Raw genomic sequence first — 15,219 nt, forward strand, 5'->3', positions numbered from 1 at the left:
CTCTGTTGCCCAGGCTGGAGTGCAGTGGTGTGATCACAGTTCACTGCAGTCTCAAACTCCGGGGCTCAAGCCATCCTCTCTCCTCAGCCTCCCAGGGGCCATGGTTTTTAGGAGGAAGGATTTTCTGACTAGAGATGGGGGTAATTCTGATTCCATGGAATGGAATGAAATTCTTGCTCCATGGCCCGTTGGAAATAGAAACGCTCTAAGGGACAGTATTAGGGGCAAGTCCTAGCTTTCTACTAAATTCATGAGTGATATGGAGCAAGACCCCTTAAACCTTCTCAGTCTTCATTTTTTTCCATTTGTGTAAAACGCAGATAGCAATAATGTGTTGTTCTTCCTTGCAGAGGAGTTTTGAGCATTACATGAGATAATACATATGAAAGCCATATGGAATTTTTTAGGAGGTCATCATATGTTTTAGTGAGAGATTTAATTTTCTTTTTTTTTTTTTTTGAGACGGAGTCTTGCTCTGTGGCCCAGGCTGGAGGGCAGTGGCCAGATCTCAGCTCACTGCAAGCTCCACCTCCCGGGTTCACGCCATTCTCCTGCCTCAGCCTCCTGAGTAGCTGGGACTATAGGTGCCCGCCACCTCGCCTGGCTAGTTTTTTGTATTTTTTAGTAGAGACGGGGTTTCACCGTGTTAGCCAGGATGGTCTCGATCTCCTGACCTCGTGATCCGCCCGTCTCGGCCTCCCAAAGTGCTGGGATTACAGGCTTGAGCCACCGCACCCGGCCAGTGAGATATTTAATTTTAACAAAACATACAGGACAGGTAATACCTTTAAATCAAAATGTTAATTTTGGTTATTTTTTGATGACAAAGATAACAATTTGTGTCTAGAAAACTGTTTCTCAATTTTAAGGCCTCACATAATTCATTCTGAGGAGATTGGTATTAAAATGAGAATCCCTTCACACATGAGGTGCGTGTTTTGGTGGGATATGCTGTACCCTATATGAACATCAATTACTCTATTATAACACTTTTATTTTTTTTTTTAGTGAAGATGGGATTTCGCCCTGTTGACCAGGCCAGTCTCGAACCTCTGGCCTCAGGCAATCCACACACCATGGCCTCCCAAAATGCTGGGACTGGCCGGGTGCAGTGGCTCACGCCTGTAATCCCAGCACTTTAGGAGACTGAGGTGGGTGGATCACGAGGTCAGGAGTTAAGACCAGCCTGGCCAAGATGGCGAAACCCTGTACAAAAATTATCTGGGTGTGGTGGTGGGTGCCTGTAGTCCCAGCTACTCAGGAGGCTGAGGCAGAGAATTGCTTGAGCCCGGGAGTCGGAGGTTGCAGTGAGCCGAGATCGCACCACTGCACTCCAGCCTGGGTAACGGAGTGAGACTCCATTTCAAAAAAAAAAAGTGCTGGGACTACAGGCGTGAGCCACCACGCCTGGCCTGATCATCAGTCACTCTAAATGCTACAATAGGGTGTTGAATACAATTTTTCTGGAATGGGTATGATAATGCTTCATAACCAGCATTAATAAGAAATAATTTTTATATTCTTACTTATTAATTGCTAGGATAGCATAGGCCTTGGGTTTAGTGAGAGCTGAGCTTGGACTCTGGCTTGGACACACTATAGCTGTATGAGCTGAATAAGTTCCTTCCATTTTCTAAACTGCAGTTTCTTCCTCTCTAAAATAGATCGTATCTCACTGGGTTGTTCTCAGAATCAAATGATATGACACAGAAAAAGCGCTTAGCCTAGTGCTTGGCTTGTCATGAGCGCTCAATAAAGGTTACCTATAAGTAGAAGTATTAGTCATAATCCCAGTAAAAATAACACAATAAAATGTGTTTACGAATTTTTATTTTCATGTGGATAGTTTGTATAAAAATATTTCAGTGGAGAAAAAATGAAAACTCGTAATGAAAAACTGGTAGAAACAAGTCACAGACACTAACTAATGCCTCCTTATGATTTATGAATAACTTTCCCTGCTTTCAAAAATGTCTCTTATTAATAGACCTGGGGAAACAGAAAATTAACTGCATAGCCTGTAACCTAGTATACCAAGGGAAGTACATGTCCATTATTTCTATTTACTTGTCTCTTCTATGTATGTATCGATCAAAAAGCAGAAAACGTGCCCACATTACTTCAAGTCTAATTTGGGGCACTCCGGTATCATGAAGCAAGACAGTGAAAACATTTGCTACAACCCCAGCCGAGGAGGTCAATATGGTATATGTACGGACCAACAAGATTATACACACACTCTCTCTGTGAGGTGTGCACTGATTCTTCTACTGAATGCCATGTAGCCTTATTTTTATCCTAAGCTAAACACAGGCCACCCTGGGAGGGGGAAATGCCTTACTTTTCTGTTGAAGACCGGTCTCTTGGTCGAAGTGGTGGGACTGGAGGTGGAACATGTGGGGGAGGCACTGGGGAGGACGCATCCTTAAAGGCATTAGTGCTGTTGTCGGAGTGGCTTTTGGAAAGAGGTCTGTAGGTTTGGGTCTTTGCAGCAGGGTGTGACTGAGCACTGTAGGGTGGGTTGTACAGACCTATCATGACAAAAAACAAAAGTAGACAAAAAGCAGAAGCAAATAACCTCTTACAAATGAATTAAATTATGTGTCCCCCTTGAAATAGCCAATGATTGCATAGAAATTATTATCAATAAGCATATTCATAATGCATACATTAGAAGATAGATTTTTAAATTTATTAATAATTTACTAATTTCCATTAATTTATCAATTACAAATTTATTCTGTACATAAGCCCTGATTACAGTAAATCTTTGTCAATTATTTTGGAACTTGCAATAATTCAGACTGGTACTAGGAATAAACTTATAAGGACTCAGCAAATTTTCTCTTCAATCGTATACACTAAGACAATAGTTAAACAGCTGCTGAAGGGGGGGGGAGCAGGGAAAACCTCAGAACCTGGTCTAAAGAAAGAAGAAAAGAAATAGTGGTGCACCTGTCCTGAGCCTGTGGCTGGGCAGGGAGAGGAGCCCTGGGCGGAATCCCCTGAGACAACATTCGGAGAAAGTGATGAAGGGAAAAACATTTCTCAGGGGTCCCTCCCTCCAGCCTGCAGATCCCGGCAGGAGATACCAATGCTCGCCAATTCAAGTGGCAATGCCTGGAACTGAAGTCATTCTATTATGACCACTGGCAATTCTGAGTCAGAAACGTGGCCCCGCCAAGGGGGATTTTAAAAATCTTTCAATGAATGGTTGCATTTTGGAGCTAAAAGCAGGGACAAGGTCACAGAATACTTTGTTTGACTTGTTTTTGGTGAAGTGTATCTGAAAGATCTTACACAATTGGAATCATTCTCTTTGCTGATAAAAGATCTTTATCTTATTTTGTACCCTGGGTTACAGTGTGTCCTTTCAGCCTGTCCTTCACACTTTGGTTAAACATTCCTGAAGCTGAGAATAAACAACAGTGGGAATGAATGAGATAAACCAGTATTAGTTCTCATTTCCATGAGAAAAGTCAATCCTTTTGTTAGGCATGCTCTGAGAAAGGAAAAGCAGTCGTCCTCCTAATATATGAACTGAAAACATGTGCTCAAACAGAAAGGCAAAAAAGGTGACTGTGTGGTTCTTCCAGCCATTGCTGAGCATAAAATAGACATTGCAAGCAAGGAAACCCATCCTACCTGCATTGTATGTGTAAGGAGTATGATACATGTCTGCGTCATCATCTAGAAAATGAAACATAAATATCATGGTAATACAGATTGCCACCAAAGTATAATGAGACAGCAGAACTTCAGTGAAACAGCAGAAATTTGTTAGAAAAGCAATGTATTTTTCCTAGTTCATAATGCCATTTTTTTTTTTGACAGGGTCTTACTCTGTCATCCAGTCTGGAGAGCAGTGTTGTGATCATTGCTTACTGCAGCCTCCAAACCTCCAATCCCTGGGCTCAAACCATTCTCCCACTTAAGCCTCCTGAGTAGCTGGGATTACAGGTGCGTGCCACCACAGGCCTCTGCAAACTGCCCTTTTTTGTCTGTAACATATTCATCTTGCTGCCCTCCTCATAGCATGCGGAGTCAGGCCCTCGTCCTCGCTTCCCCAGAACCCTCTCTGCTCTGCATCGTGAATTTCCTTTACCAAGTGTTTTAGTGCCCTCCTGTCTACAGAGCTGGCTCAGGCAGACCTGCTCAGACTCACTCTCTTGATGAGAGCAGACAGGGGTGGGCAGAGGAACAGTGTGCCTGTTTACCAGGCAACACACCAATTTAGACTGTGGACAGGGGAGGACGGAGGCTGAGGCCAGAGTGCCTGGTTGTCCTCCGTGGGGAGGCTTCTTGGCAGCTCAGGTGGTAGGCAGAGGCACAGGGATCTGTCACTGGAGGGGTGATAGAAGGAGAATAGGAGGCATGCTGAAAAGAAAGGGGACGTGGAGTTTGCTGGGGTCTTGACATTGTGTATGAATCAAACCTACACAAAAGATGAGTGTACCCCCTTCAACCCACTAGGACCTGATCAAAAAGCAGAGCAGCAAACGTACCCGGCTTGTGCACCATGTGAATTTGCTTAAACATCGTCTTGTACCAGTCCTTCGGCCGGTCGACTGTCTGTAACGAACAGAGCGTCCAGTGGTTACAAACTGGCTTCCAATCAACATGGCTCCTCAGTGTTTTCATTCCTCTATTTTATCTTCTTAATAACAGAGTCCCATTCTGTGATAAAATGTTCTGACTCTTTACTATGGCTTCATGACAATTTCAGCAATTTATTTAGTTATGTGTGCAGTTTGTTAATATATTACCTTGTGTTTGAATTTAGGCTGAATTGGAACTTCAGATGCTATGGTTTTATTTTTTCAAATTATAGCTGTGCCCAGCACTAGAGAGTTGATATTTGCACAAATATATTTATATAAAGTCCACTTAATAAAAGTTGTTGTTGTAATAAATTGCTTAACTCCTTTTGGTAGATAATCATCATTATCCTTAGATGCTTTTTATTGAACGTTCTGTCAAGACGGTGATTTCAGAATTCACTGGGGAATATTTTTGACTCAAACTGTATTCTGATCAGCGTGGCTCTAGAGAAATACATTTGCTATTTACTAGTCTAAGTTACTAAAATACAGAATGTAGTAGGCGTCCTAGAGTCCTAGAGAAAATTTAAGAATGTAGATATTGCTTCAAAAATTTTAATATGATAATAAAGTGTATACAACATTGGCTCTGCTAAAGTTGTAAGTTCCTTGAGAGTAGAAGTCCTCCCGGATCCAGGCTTCGGACATGAGGGGAGCAGTAAGTTGTAGTGGAAAGATGAAATTAATGTAGAATCTTGAACCAAGATTCAAATCTTGGTTCCTTAAATTGCTGCTTAATACACTCTAGCAATACGAATTTGGGCAAGTCATGTCAACCTTCTTGAGCCTCGGTTTTCTCCTCTGTAATATATCATAATTATATCTAAGTCCTAGGATTGTTATGGAAATTGAATGAGATGATGTCTACACAAGGCCTAGAACAATGCCTAGAATATAATAACTACTCAATAATATCACTAGGGAACCACAAATATTTGTAGAATGAAATAATGAATCAAGGTAGCCTATTGGATGGAACTCTGCCTTTCTGTACACCTGTAAAAGTAGACACGTGCTTTTATAATCGTACTCATAGATTTTGCAAGATCTTACCCCAACTCTCTTAGAGCTACCTGGGCAACAAGCTTGACCATTCTGCTTATAGGAACTAAATATACCAGACTTTCCAAGACAGCTCTCTTGACTTAAAAAATTCCATTAGGACTGATACAAAAGTATTCTTATACTTATTAGACTGAGCTTTGGTTTAGATTTTCTTGCCTGATCTTTTTTTCCCCTCAGAAATGTGGTCACTGCATTTTTCATCTGGACATTAAGGGTTTTGTGCTATATCTAAATTTATTTTGACCTCTGGGCGTATATTATTCTGAAAATCACCCCAAATACAGATTAACATTAAGGGCCCCTTGACTTTGTTGTGAGTCAGCTCTTCATTCTGGGCTCTTTCTCCATGGCATAGTTGAGGTTATTGGTGGAATATTCAGTCAAAGGATGGGAAATGGTGGAAGGGATTGCAGTGATGAAGCAAGAATCTATTATTTGCTGGCTCAAAGTTGCTAAACATGTATCTTTCAAGAAAGTTTATTTTTATAAAGGACTGATTTCTCTTTCATTAAACCTCATTTCTTTTATGGTACTAAAGCAACAGAAAATACAACATAACGTTGTGCAAAAATGTTTTCCTGGACATGCCAATGGCAACAAGGAAGGGTACGAAGTGAGTTCTATCACTGTATATGGCGATGCGTCTTGACAGACAGGTTTTTTTTCTTCATTTGCTGGAGGGCCTGTATCAGGTAGAATCTCACAGTGATGCCATCTGCCAGCTTTATATGGTGAGCACAGAGAGGCCAGAAAATGCCCCGTTGGCAAAGGAAATATGAAGCTGGTAAACTAAAATATTAAAACTCTATATCCCTTTCTGAAAGAAGTACTCTCAGCATTTAAAGTTCCTTTTGTAAATTTTGTAAATGCCATCATAGAGATTGCTATGCCTAAGGTTCAGAATAGGAAAACAGTCTACTCAAATTTCAGGAAGTTTACTTTTGTATGTAAAATCATTTTGCATAAAAAACAGCTATTAGCAATTCACGATGCAGTTTTTTCTACAACCTCGACTGAATAGACCTGAATTTTTACATTCCTACAGTTTTCAAAACATCAGAACTCTACACCAATTTAACATGCAGAGATTTCCAAAAAGAAAAAAAAGACATATTTTCTACACAGCAGTAGACAGTGACTCTGTTCTATTTTTTTCTCCTTCTCACTTTTGAAAATACTCAACCAAGTGTTATATTGGAAGCAGAAGAAAAGAATCTTGTGTTTCACTTAACTAGCTGGCCTTAATGACACAATCTCATGGGAGCTGAGCCCTGGTGATTTTTGTTGTTTTGAAGAACAGCAGTGAAAGGTTCACATAGATGTCCTAGGTCACATGAGAGAGGGCAATCTGGAGGGCTGCTTGCCTTCATTAAAATAGCTCAAAAGTACTGTTTGTTGACTCTTGGCTTTCTAGAGTTTCTGGATGACTTTACAAAATTCTGTTTCCTCGGCATAGGCTGGCTGTCTAAAATGATCCTACAGCACGGTACATTGCGACAGTACCGCCTTTGGCAAAGACACTGAATCTGATCATCACTACTTTCTACACACATGAGAAAGAAAAACAGCCTTGGAGAGTCTTGGCCTGCTGTGGCTCAGAGACAGCCTGACTTGACATTTATAATCACAGCTAAACAAGGGGATGTGCTCGGGAGGGCTGTATGGTCAGTGTAAGACGAGAGTCCTCATAGAACTGTACCTTCTTTGTCAAGTTTTAAAGGTCTAAGTAAGAGGACAATTATGCATAAAAATTACGGTTCCTTATAAGGAACTTCTACATTGGTTACATTGTGTTTTCTATTTTATAGAAGGGAAACTGGCATTAAATGTGTAGTGTGTTGGCTTATGCATACCCAGACGTGCTTTTGATTTGGCAGTGGATAAACATTTAAAAAATTTTAAGATGATTTAATTTTCATCAACCATCTCTAGCATCTCAGTTTTTCCTTTTGAAACTAACCAAGCAAAGTCTGGTTAGTTAAGGAAATTATGTCTTATAATGGATAAAAACATGGACCAGGCTTGCACGTCCATTATATATCATTTATTGACCTAAAACATACTCAGATATTTTTGACAAAATCCTCTCAGACAGAATCTACAACTACATAGAATCAGGACTTCTTAGTTTTGTCTATACTGTGCCTCAAGTGTCAATTACACAAAACCAATGACACCATATCTGTCTGTCTATCCCTACATAATTAGAAGAAAGTTTCAAATTTAACCATTTTGAGTCAGAAATCTTATAAGGAAAATGAACAAGAAAACATATCACCAGAAACATGTAATCATCACAAAATGAAGAATATTGGTCATAATCCCTGAACTTTTGTTTGGCACATAAAAATATAGCAATTGTCAGTTTCAAGACAGATTGTTAGAGCATCATAATTAGTCACATTCCCTCAATCTAATGAGTCTAAAACCCCAGTAATTGCTGTACAGATTTACTTTTTGGCTTCCAGTTGTAATACAGATGCTGAGAATAATCCATTTTAAACTCTTCTGTCTGTACATAAAACACATAATCCCCATATAAAAATGTAAAGTCAAGGAGAGAAGAAAATCCCCACACTTTATCGTTAGTTCTTTTTGACTGTTTCCAATCTTACCATGGCTTTTTTTTTTTTTTTTCCTGATCTCTTTCCCGTTCTTTGCTTCTATCCCTTATTGTCGTGGCTGCCCAGGTCTGCATTCCCGGGGAGCAGCTCTTGGCCACATCCCAGCTTTACATGGGTCTTTCTTCAAAGTACATGCAGCTGTGCTCCCTCCCCGCGGGGCCCCCAGCTTCACCTGCAACGGTGTTGCTGCTCTCATCCTGTCCCCGGCTCCCTTCTCCCGGCTGGCACAAGCCTTCTCTTCCAGTGGACGTGGTCAGCCAGCTGCTGCCTGCCCAGGTTCTCAGAAGCTGCCTCTGCTACTGCTGCGTTTTGCCGGAAGGGGCTGCCCAGATACACTGAGCAATGCTTTGGCAGAGTTTTAAAACTTAAAAAAAAACCCAAACACTTTCACTTATCATCCCAGGAGAGCTCTCAGCAGGCATGGCTGAAGAGGGACACTAAAATGTGTATTTTTCTTCAGATAGCTTTTCCTTTCCATGACATTAACTCTCTTCACTCCAATCATCTCACCTCCCAACTCCCAAATCACAGCTCCCAATCCCCCGGTGTTAACACACATCCATTTCAAGAAACGAATACATCACTGGTTTATTTGCAATGCACTTGGGAATTCAGTGCAGCCAAAGAATTTTCACTGTCTCATTCCTCCTCTTGTCTCTATTGCCCTAAGCCTCTTTGGTAAAAGGTAAAAGAAAAACAAACAAACAAACTAAACCACACAACCTAGTTTTATCATTTAACAAAATCGCAATGTTCATGATGTTTCATTCAAATAGAAAAACAGATTGTGTAATTCTCTCCCATCGACAGCTTCTTTCTCTGCCACACACAGCCTAACATTCATGAGAACTCGGATGGCACGGAGGGCAATCCTCATTATATAAGACCCTAGGAATGCGCAAAGCCATGGACAATCCGTCCTTTGTGGAGTCTGTGCACAGCCCCAGACAGACGCACACGCTGGCATTTCCTACCGTTCTAATTGCTGTGGGGATTCCGGATTCATCCACGGGCCCGATCCCTGGGTAATGCGGGGCTTTGATGACGGTGACTCTCTTCTCTTCCTCTGAGGATCGGTACAGGGGGACAGAGCTGCTGGTGGTGCCATCCAGAGAGTGCGCGTGCTGGGGATACGTCTCTGTGGAATCTGTACAGAAAATTTGGTAACATGGAATGTATTCATTGCACAGGGAAGCATCAATTCATGGTGTCTTGTATATTTATGTCAACTGCAACACAGAGTCCATATTGCCATCACTATCCCTTTTAACTCATTTACTTTCCATTTGAGCTGGTGGAGACTGTGTAGGTGTGCGGGGAACAGACCTACACCGGCAAGGGCCTCACCGTTTCATGAAGAAGGCTGGGGAAGAATGGCATTTGTTACATGACGGTCTGGAAGCCTCTGAGTTAGGAAGTGCTCTACATGCATTATCTCTTCTTATCCTTCCAGTAATCTTTGAGGGAGGGCAGGATAGGGGGAGCAAGAACCAGTTTTATAGGTGAGGGGCAGGAGCTGAGACAAGGTTAGTAATTTCCCTCAGGTCATCATTTACATTAATATTATTCTTGTGATACTGCTAACTACTATTATCTACAAGTTTTGAAATGTATTTCTAGACAAAGATATGACTGCTGAGTCAGTAACAGTGATTTCCTAAAAATGAAGCAAAACCAAAAATCACTTAAAAAATTTTTCACATCCAAGCCTATGGTTATGAAAGCTTATGAATAAATAAATGCTTTAAAATTATTAGTACATTTCCTATGTGCGTTTTTACCTTAAAATATAAAAAATCATGACTTCTTACTTTTTGACGACAAAAACTGCCTTAAGGATATAATTTAGATGAGGCTTATCAAGTTCTTCATGGTTTTTAGTAACTTCTAGAATACTTTCAGAAGCAACAGAGTACAGACATGCAGTATATATTCCATTTACTCCTAGTTCACAGATATTTTTAAAAATCAACATTATTACCATTTCTCTGGTATGATTAATAATATGCCTTTCTATTTTTCTGCAATTACATTGAAAATGTTGGTGACAAAGAATGACACTTTGTATTTACTCTTTATGTCATGGTTTGTCAGGACTGCCACTCAGAAAGTCCTTTAAGGTAGAAATGAAAAGAATTCTCATGTTTCAGGGTGGGACTCATTGATACCATCATGTGTATATGATATATATCATATATAAATATATTTTTCATGAAAAATGTGTATAAAATATCATAAGTAAGCTTTTTTTTTTTTTTTTTCTTGAGACGGAGTCTCGCTCTGTCGCTCAGGTTGGAGTGCAGTGACGTGGTCTCATCCTCCGCCTCCTGGGTTCAAGCGATTCTCCTGCCTCAGCCTCCTGAGTAACTGGGACTACAGGCGCCCGCCACCAAGCCTGGGTAATTTTTTGTATTTTTAGTAGAGATGGGGTTTCACCATGTTAGCCAGGATGGTCTCGATCTCCTGACCTCATGATCCACCCGCCTCGGCCTCCCAAAGTGCTGGGATTACAGGCGTGAGTCACAGCACCCAGCCATAAGTAAGCTTTTTAAGAAATTTTAACTCATCAATATAAGGGTAATTATAATTCAGATCTCTCTAAGGGAAAATCCACTGTAACATTTGTAACTGCTATTACTATGATTATGACTATTTTCAATTTAGTTTGCGTCAGAAAGGCATTTTTAATACATTTTTTGATGAAGAATGGATAAGGCCAGTTATAAAACTGCTTTATGCACAGTTTATGTGCTGGATGGTGACATAAAATGTCCCTGAATAAACGAACAGCATCATAGCCTTTCAATACTGAGTCAGTGCTGGGGAAGGCGGTGTGTTGTCTGCAGTCAAAGACGACACGGTGGTTCAAGTCCCCGGTTGTAGTTTCTTTCCCCTGTTAATGGCCCCTTGAATGTGAAAGTAACATTCAAGCTAGTCCTTATTAAGACACAATGAGATATGTGACACTAATTGACTTTCTATTTAATTCCAAAAAGGACCTGAGTGGGCCGCCATGATACTAGTATTTTTATCAGCAGCAACTGTTTTTTGAACACTAGCACGTGCAAAGTCCTACTCTAAGCAAGGAGAATCAACTCTGCCTTCACATCTGATCCATTGCATTCTATGAACCCATACCTTATGCAATAGAAGTTACCCTTTATTTTATTATCCTCATATATGGTCATGAGAGACCATAGCTGAGATCTTAGCAATCTTTTGTCATCTTAGCAATCTTTTGTCCTAAACTCAATACAAAATTCATCTAGGGCAAGGTAGACGTACATATTCCCCCGAGACCTATCACAGCACTGGCCAGCTGGAATCTGTTCAATGTTTCCATGTGGAATGTCTTTCCATGTAGAATATTTTACATGTAATAAATCTGCTTAGCAATATGTTCTAAAATCAAAGCCTATCTACATTCAAGTATTTATATTTTTTTGTTGGATGGGGACAGGGACAAAACTGTATTCACTAAGACAGGCAATGAGACAGAGTCAGACTCTGTTAATAATTATTTGGGAAAAAGCTATGGCTAGAATAAATTGTCGAGTTTTACTTCGTATGTGTGTAAATGCATAGTTCCATTTTAAACAATCTATATATAATGGATTTCCATCATAATACTACACTATGGGCTGATTGCTAAGGGCAAAATGTCGGCATAAGCAAGTTTGACTTTCTTAACTCTAAAAGGACATCATTGAGGGATTCACAGATGATCCTCAGGCATAGCATCGGCGAAGGCACAGATATATTTAGACTTTAATAAGTCCCACGGCTACCTTTAAAGTTTTATAGTTAGAGAGCTTTGGTTGACCTCAGAAGTTGAGTTCTATCATGCATATGCTGGATGCTGACATAAAATGTCCCTGAATAAACAAACAACATCATAGCCTTTTAATACTGAGTCAGTGCTGGGGAAGGAGGTGTGTTGTCTGCTGTCAAAGACGACACGGTGGTTCAAGTCCCGGTTTTTAGTTTCTTTCCCCCTGTTGCTGGCGCCTGTGGCCAGAGGACCAGGCTTCTCCTTTTCTGGGAGGTGCAGAATGGTGCTGCGGTCCTGAGAATTGCCCTCTGCCCCCTGCTGTCCTAGAAGCTTCCTAGTAAGTCAACTTCATGGAAACTTGTTCAGCCTGAATTCCTATGATAGTTCAATTTCATATTGCTTTTTGATATTTTAGGTTTTTAAGTTACATTTTTACAAACTAAGAAATATTTATGGGCTGGGTATGGTGGCTCATGCCTGTAATCCCAGAACTTTGGGATTAATCCCAGCACAAGGCAGGTGGATCACCTGAGGTCAGGAGTTCGAGACCAACCTGGCCAACATGGTGAAACGCTGTCTCTACTAAACATACAAAAATTAGCTGGGTGTGGTGGCAGGTGCCTGTAATCCCAGCTACTCGGGAAGCTGAGGTAGGAGAATCACTTGAACACAGGGGGCAGAGGTTGCAGTGAGCAGAGATCGCACCATTGCACTCCAGCCTGGGCAACAGAGCAAGACTCTGTCTCAAAAAAAAAAAAGTCTTTATCACATTATTTTCTGAACTATCCGAATATATTTTACCATGTAAGAGCATTTCTATCACTGTATAGCACAGCTTCTTTCTCAGGAGGCCACAAAGAGTCCATGAGCCCCATGAAATTACCTGCTTAGAAGTTTTTATGAATGTCCGTATGTCCATTTGTTTTCTGGAGGAGAGCTCTGTCTTTTACTGAATTCCCAGTCCTCAGAGGGTTAAGAACGATTGCGCTATACAATGACCGAACCTTCATTTAAGGGAACTCTTAAGTTTCTCTTGTGTGGCTTCCCGCTACCGTATCCCTGACTGCAGGTCTTCCAGCCGTGGTTTGAATGGTGGTTTCCTCCTTTGTGAGCCAGTAGATGACTGCGTCACTGCTTTGCAGGACAGCCTGTCCTCCTATTACACTGTTTTACCTGTCAAACAATTCTCCCTTATATAGACCCCAGGAAATAGTCCACGGTGGACATGGTGGAAACTCTTCCAAAGACGAACAAGCTGCCCTAGTGGAAAAGCCTGCATTCATGTCCTCCAGTGGCGTAAACCCCCTTACCCTAAGTAACCATCTTCGTTTTCTTTCTACTCCACCACCCCAGACATTTAAGTGCCCACTCCAGGCTCAGACACAGGTGGAGTCATTGTCTTGGAAGAGGATGGTGCCCATTTTCTCCCATGTTGGGTCCTCTGCCCCAGTTTCTCCCTGGGGATAGGGTCATGAAATAGTGGAGTGCTGAGCGCCCCCCGCCTCACCTTGATGCTGCATATTTTTCTCCTGTGGTTGTACTTGCCATATTGAGGTTGCCATGGAAATCAGGGTGAGCAAATTACTTACCAAGGGACGTGCCGTGCTGCATGACGATGCTGGAGTTGAGTGAGGCTGGGAGAGAATATGCCGAGGGGGAAAACGGCCTCTGATAGTAACTCATGGGACTCACGGCACCTCCAGAGTTTCCATTCACTGTTATCTGGCTCTGGGAAAAGTGCAAAGCCATCGAGTTAAATTAGCACATAGTTCCCTGCAGACATCATTCCATCAGGCGATAATAAAAGACTTCCAATCACATGACAGTAATCAGCTGCCAAGCTCTTATTTATTTTGAAAACTGAGGTCAGAGGGCATGGTATGTTCTTTGCCTTCTCTCTCTTCCCTTATTTCTGAAAATCACTCTCTTGTGTATCTGAGGGCCCAGGGAGTGGTTAGGAAGAATGAAAGTGGCTGACTGGCGGGCATGCCACTCTGCCAACAGAGGTGCCAAATGGTATCAGTAGGAGTCAGTAGCAAGTAAACGTGGAGGACGACTTTGCTCTGACAGTCAGAATGTCAGCGGTCAGAATACTGTCGTGCTGTTCCGCATGCAGCATTGACATGGATGTCCTTCGACATGAGGCAAGGGATTGGTTCTCAGACCTAGTCAGGGATATCTTCTAGTGAATCAATGTTTCCAGAGCCAGGAGAATAACATAAGGAATCCAGTTGTTTGGATGTATATAACATGAAGCAACCTATTCTAGGAGGATCAAATACCTGGTAAAGGATCAGAAAGACATGTTCAACCACTGGCTTCTCCCCACTTCAGCCTCACTGAGCACTTCATCAAGCTCTGTTTGATTTCTTAATTATTCATTGTTTTGATTGTTTCGTATCAGGGTATTTTAGAACCCAATGGTATCTCAAGCTTCTTGTTGAAGATGGTCATATATATGCTTCTTTAATATTTTGTATAACATGCAGCCTAGTGCTGATGACAGAGTAGATGTTCAACAGGTATCTATTCTGATGGAACTGAATCGGCTTAGTTCACAGATATCGAGCTCAGGACTATCAAGCACGCCTGTCTACCCACAGCACAGTACTGACCATTACGGGGCACACACAATGCATGCATAGAAGATCAAACATTAGTAAGAACGTTTAGTTAAAATTATAACTAAATACACACAATACACATGGGCACACAGATAAAGAACCGTAATTTGTGAATCTTTTCTACTTATTTTAAAACAAAACAAACTTCTATTACACAGGCTTGAAACATAGATATAGTAACTGCATAGTTCTCTGATTTCACTTTAAAGCAGATAGGTTTTCAAATGACCTAGAATAAGTCTAATTTGATTACTGTATAGCCACACCACTTATGTCCCCAAATCAATAAACATTTCATTACAAGCCTTACGCTTATTGATTAAGTAATTCTCTAAGCTGTTAGAAAAATTACTCTCATATCCTAACCAGCCACATCTTGAGGACCTGCTCCCTGGAGAGAGCTGGACATTCAGATAAGTGTGAGGCACAGGCCTACCCAAATCTTCAGAGCCTTTATGTACCTCTGATGAATGATTTGAGAACACTTTCACCTTCTTGCCAAGTTAAGTTTGGTGGATCTTTGTCAATATCAT

The 15,219-nt window shown here is 41.2% G+C and overlaps 1 protein-coding gene across 50 annotated transcripts in view; it reads right to left on the reverse strand.

Moving 5' to 3' along the window:
* The window catches only part of SORBS2 (sorbin and SH3 domain containing 2), a 379,286-nt gene that overhangs the window by 62,009 nt on the left and 302,058 nt on the right, over positions 1-15,219 (reverse strand). For 49 of the 50 annotated variants that reach the window (XM_078002522.1, XM_078002520.1, XM_078002516.1 and 46 more), the window contains 5 exons: positions 13,652-13,790; positions 9,265-9,437; positions 4,506-4,572; positions 3,646-3,690; positions 2,342-2,531 (listed from right to left, as the gene is read on the reverse strand). In XM_078002522.1, the coding sequence (XP_077858648.1) occupies positions 2,342-2,531; positions 3,646-3,690; positions 4,506-4,572; positions 9,265-9,437; positions 13,652-13,745 (569 nt within the window). In that variant the 5' untranslated portion in view covers positions 13,746-13,790. Of the gene's footprint in view, positions 1-2,341; positions 2,532-3,645; positions 3,691-4,505; positions 4,573-8,462; positions 8,596-9,264; positions 9,438-13,651; positions 13,791-15,219 lie in introns of those variants that run through there. The other variant, XM_015139643.3, reaches the window with a different exon arrangement.

Source organism: Macaca mulatta, chromosome 5 (assembly GCF_049350105.2).
Source record: "Macaca mulatta isolate MMU2019108-1 chromosome 5, T2T-MMU8v2.0, whole genome shotgun sequence".
In the NCBI taxonomy this organism is placed as follows: domain Eukaryota; kingdom Metazoa; phylum Chordata; class Mammalia; order Primates; family Cercopithecidae; genus Macaca; species Macaca mulatta.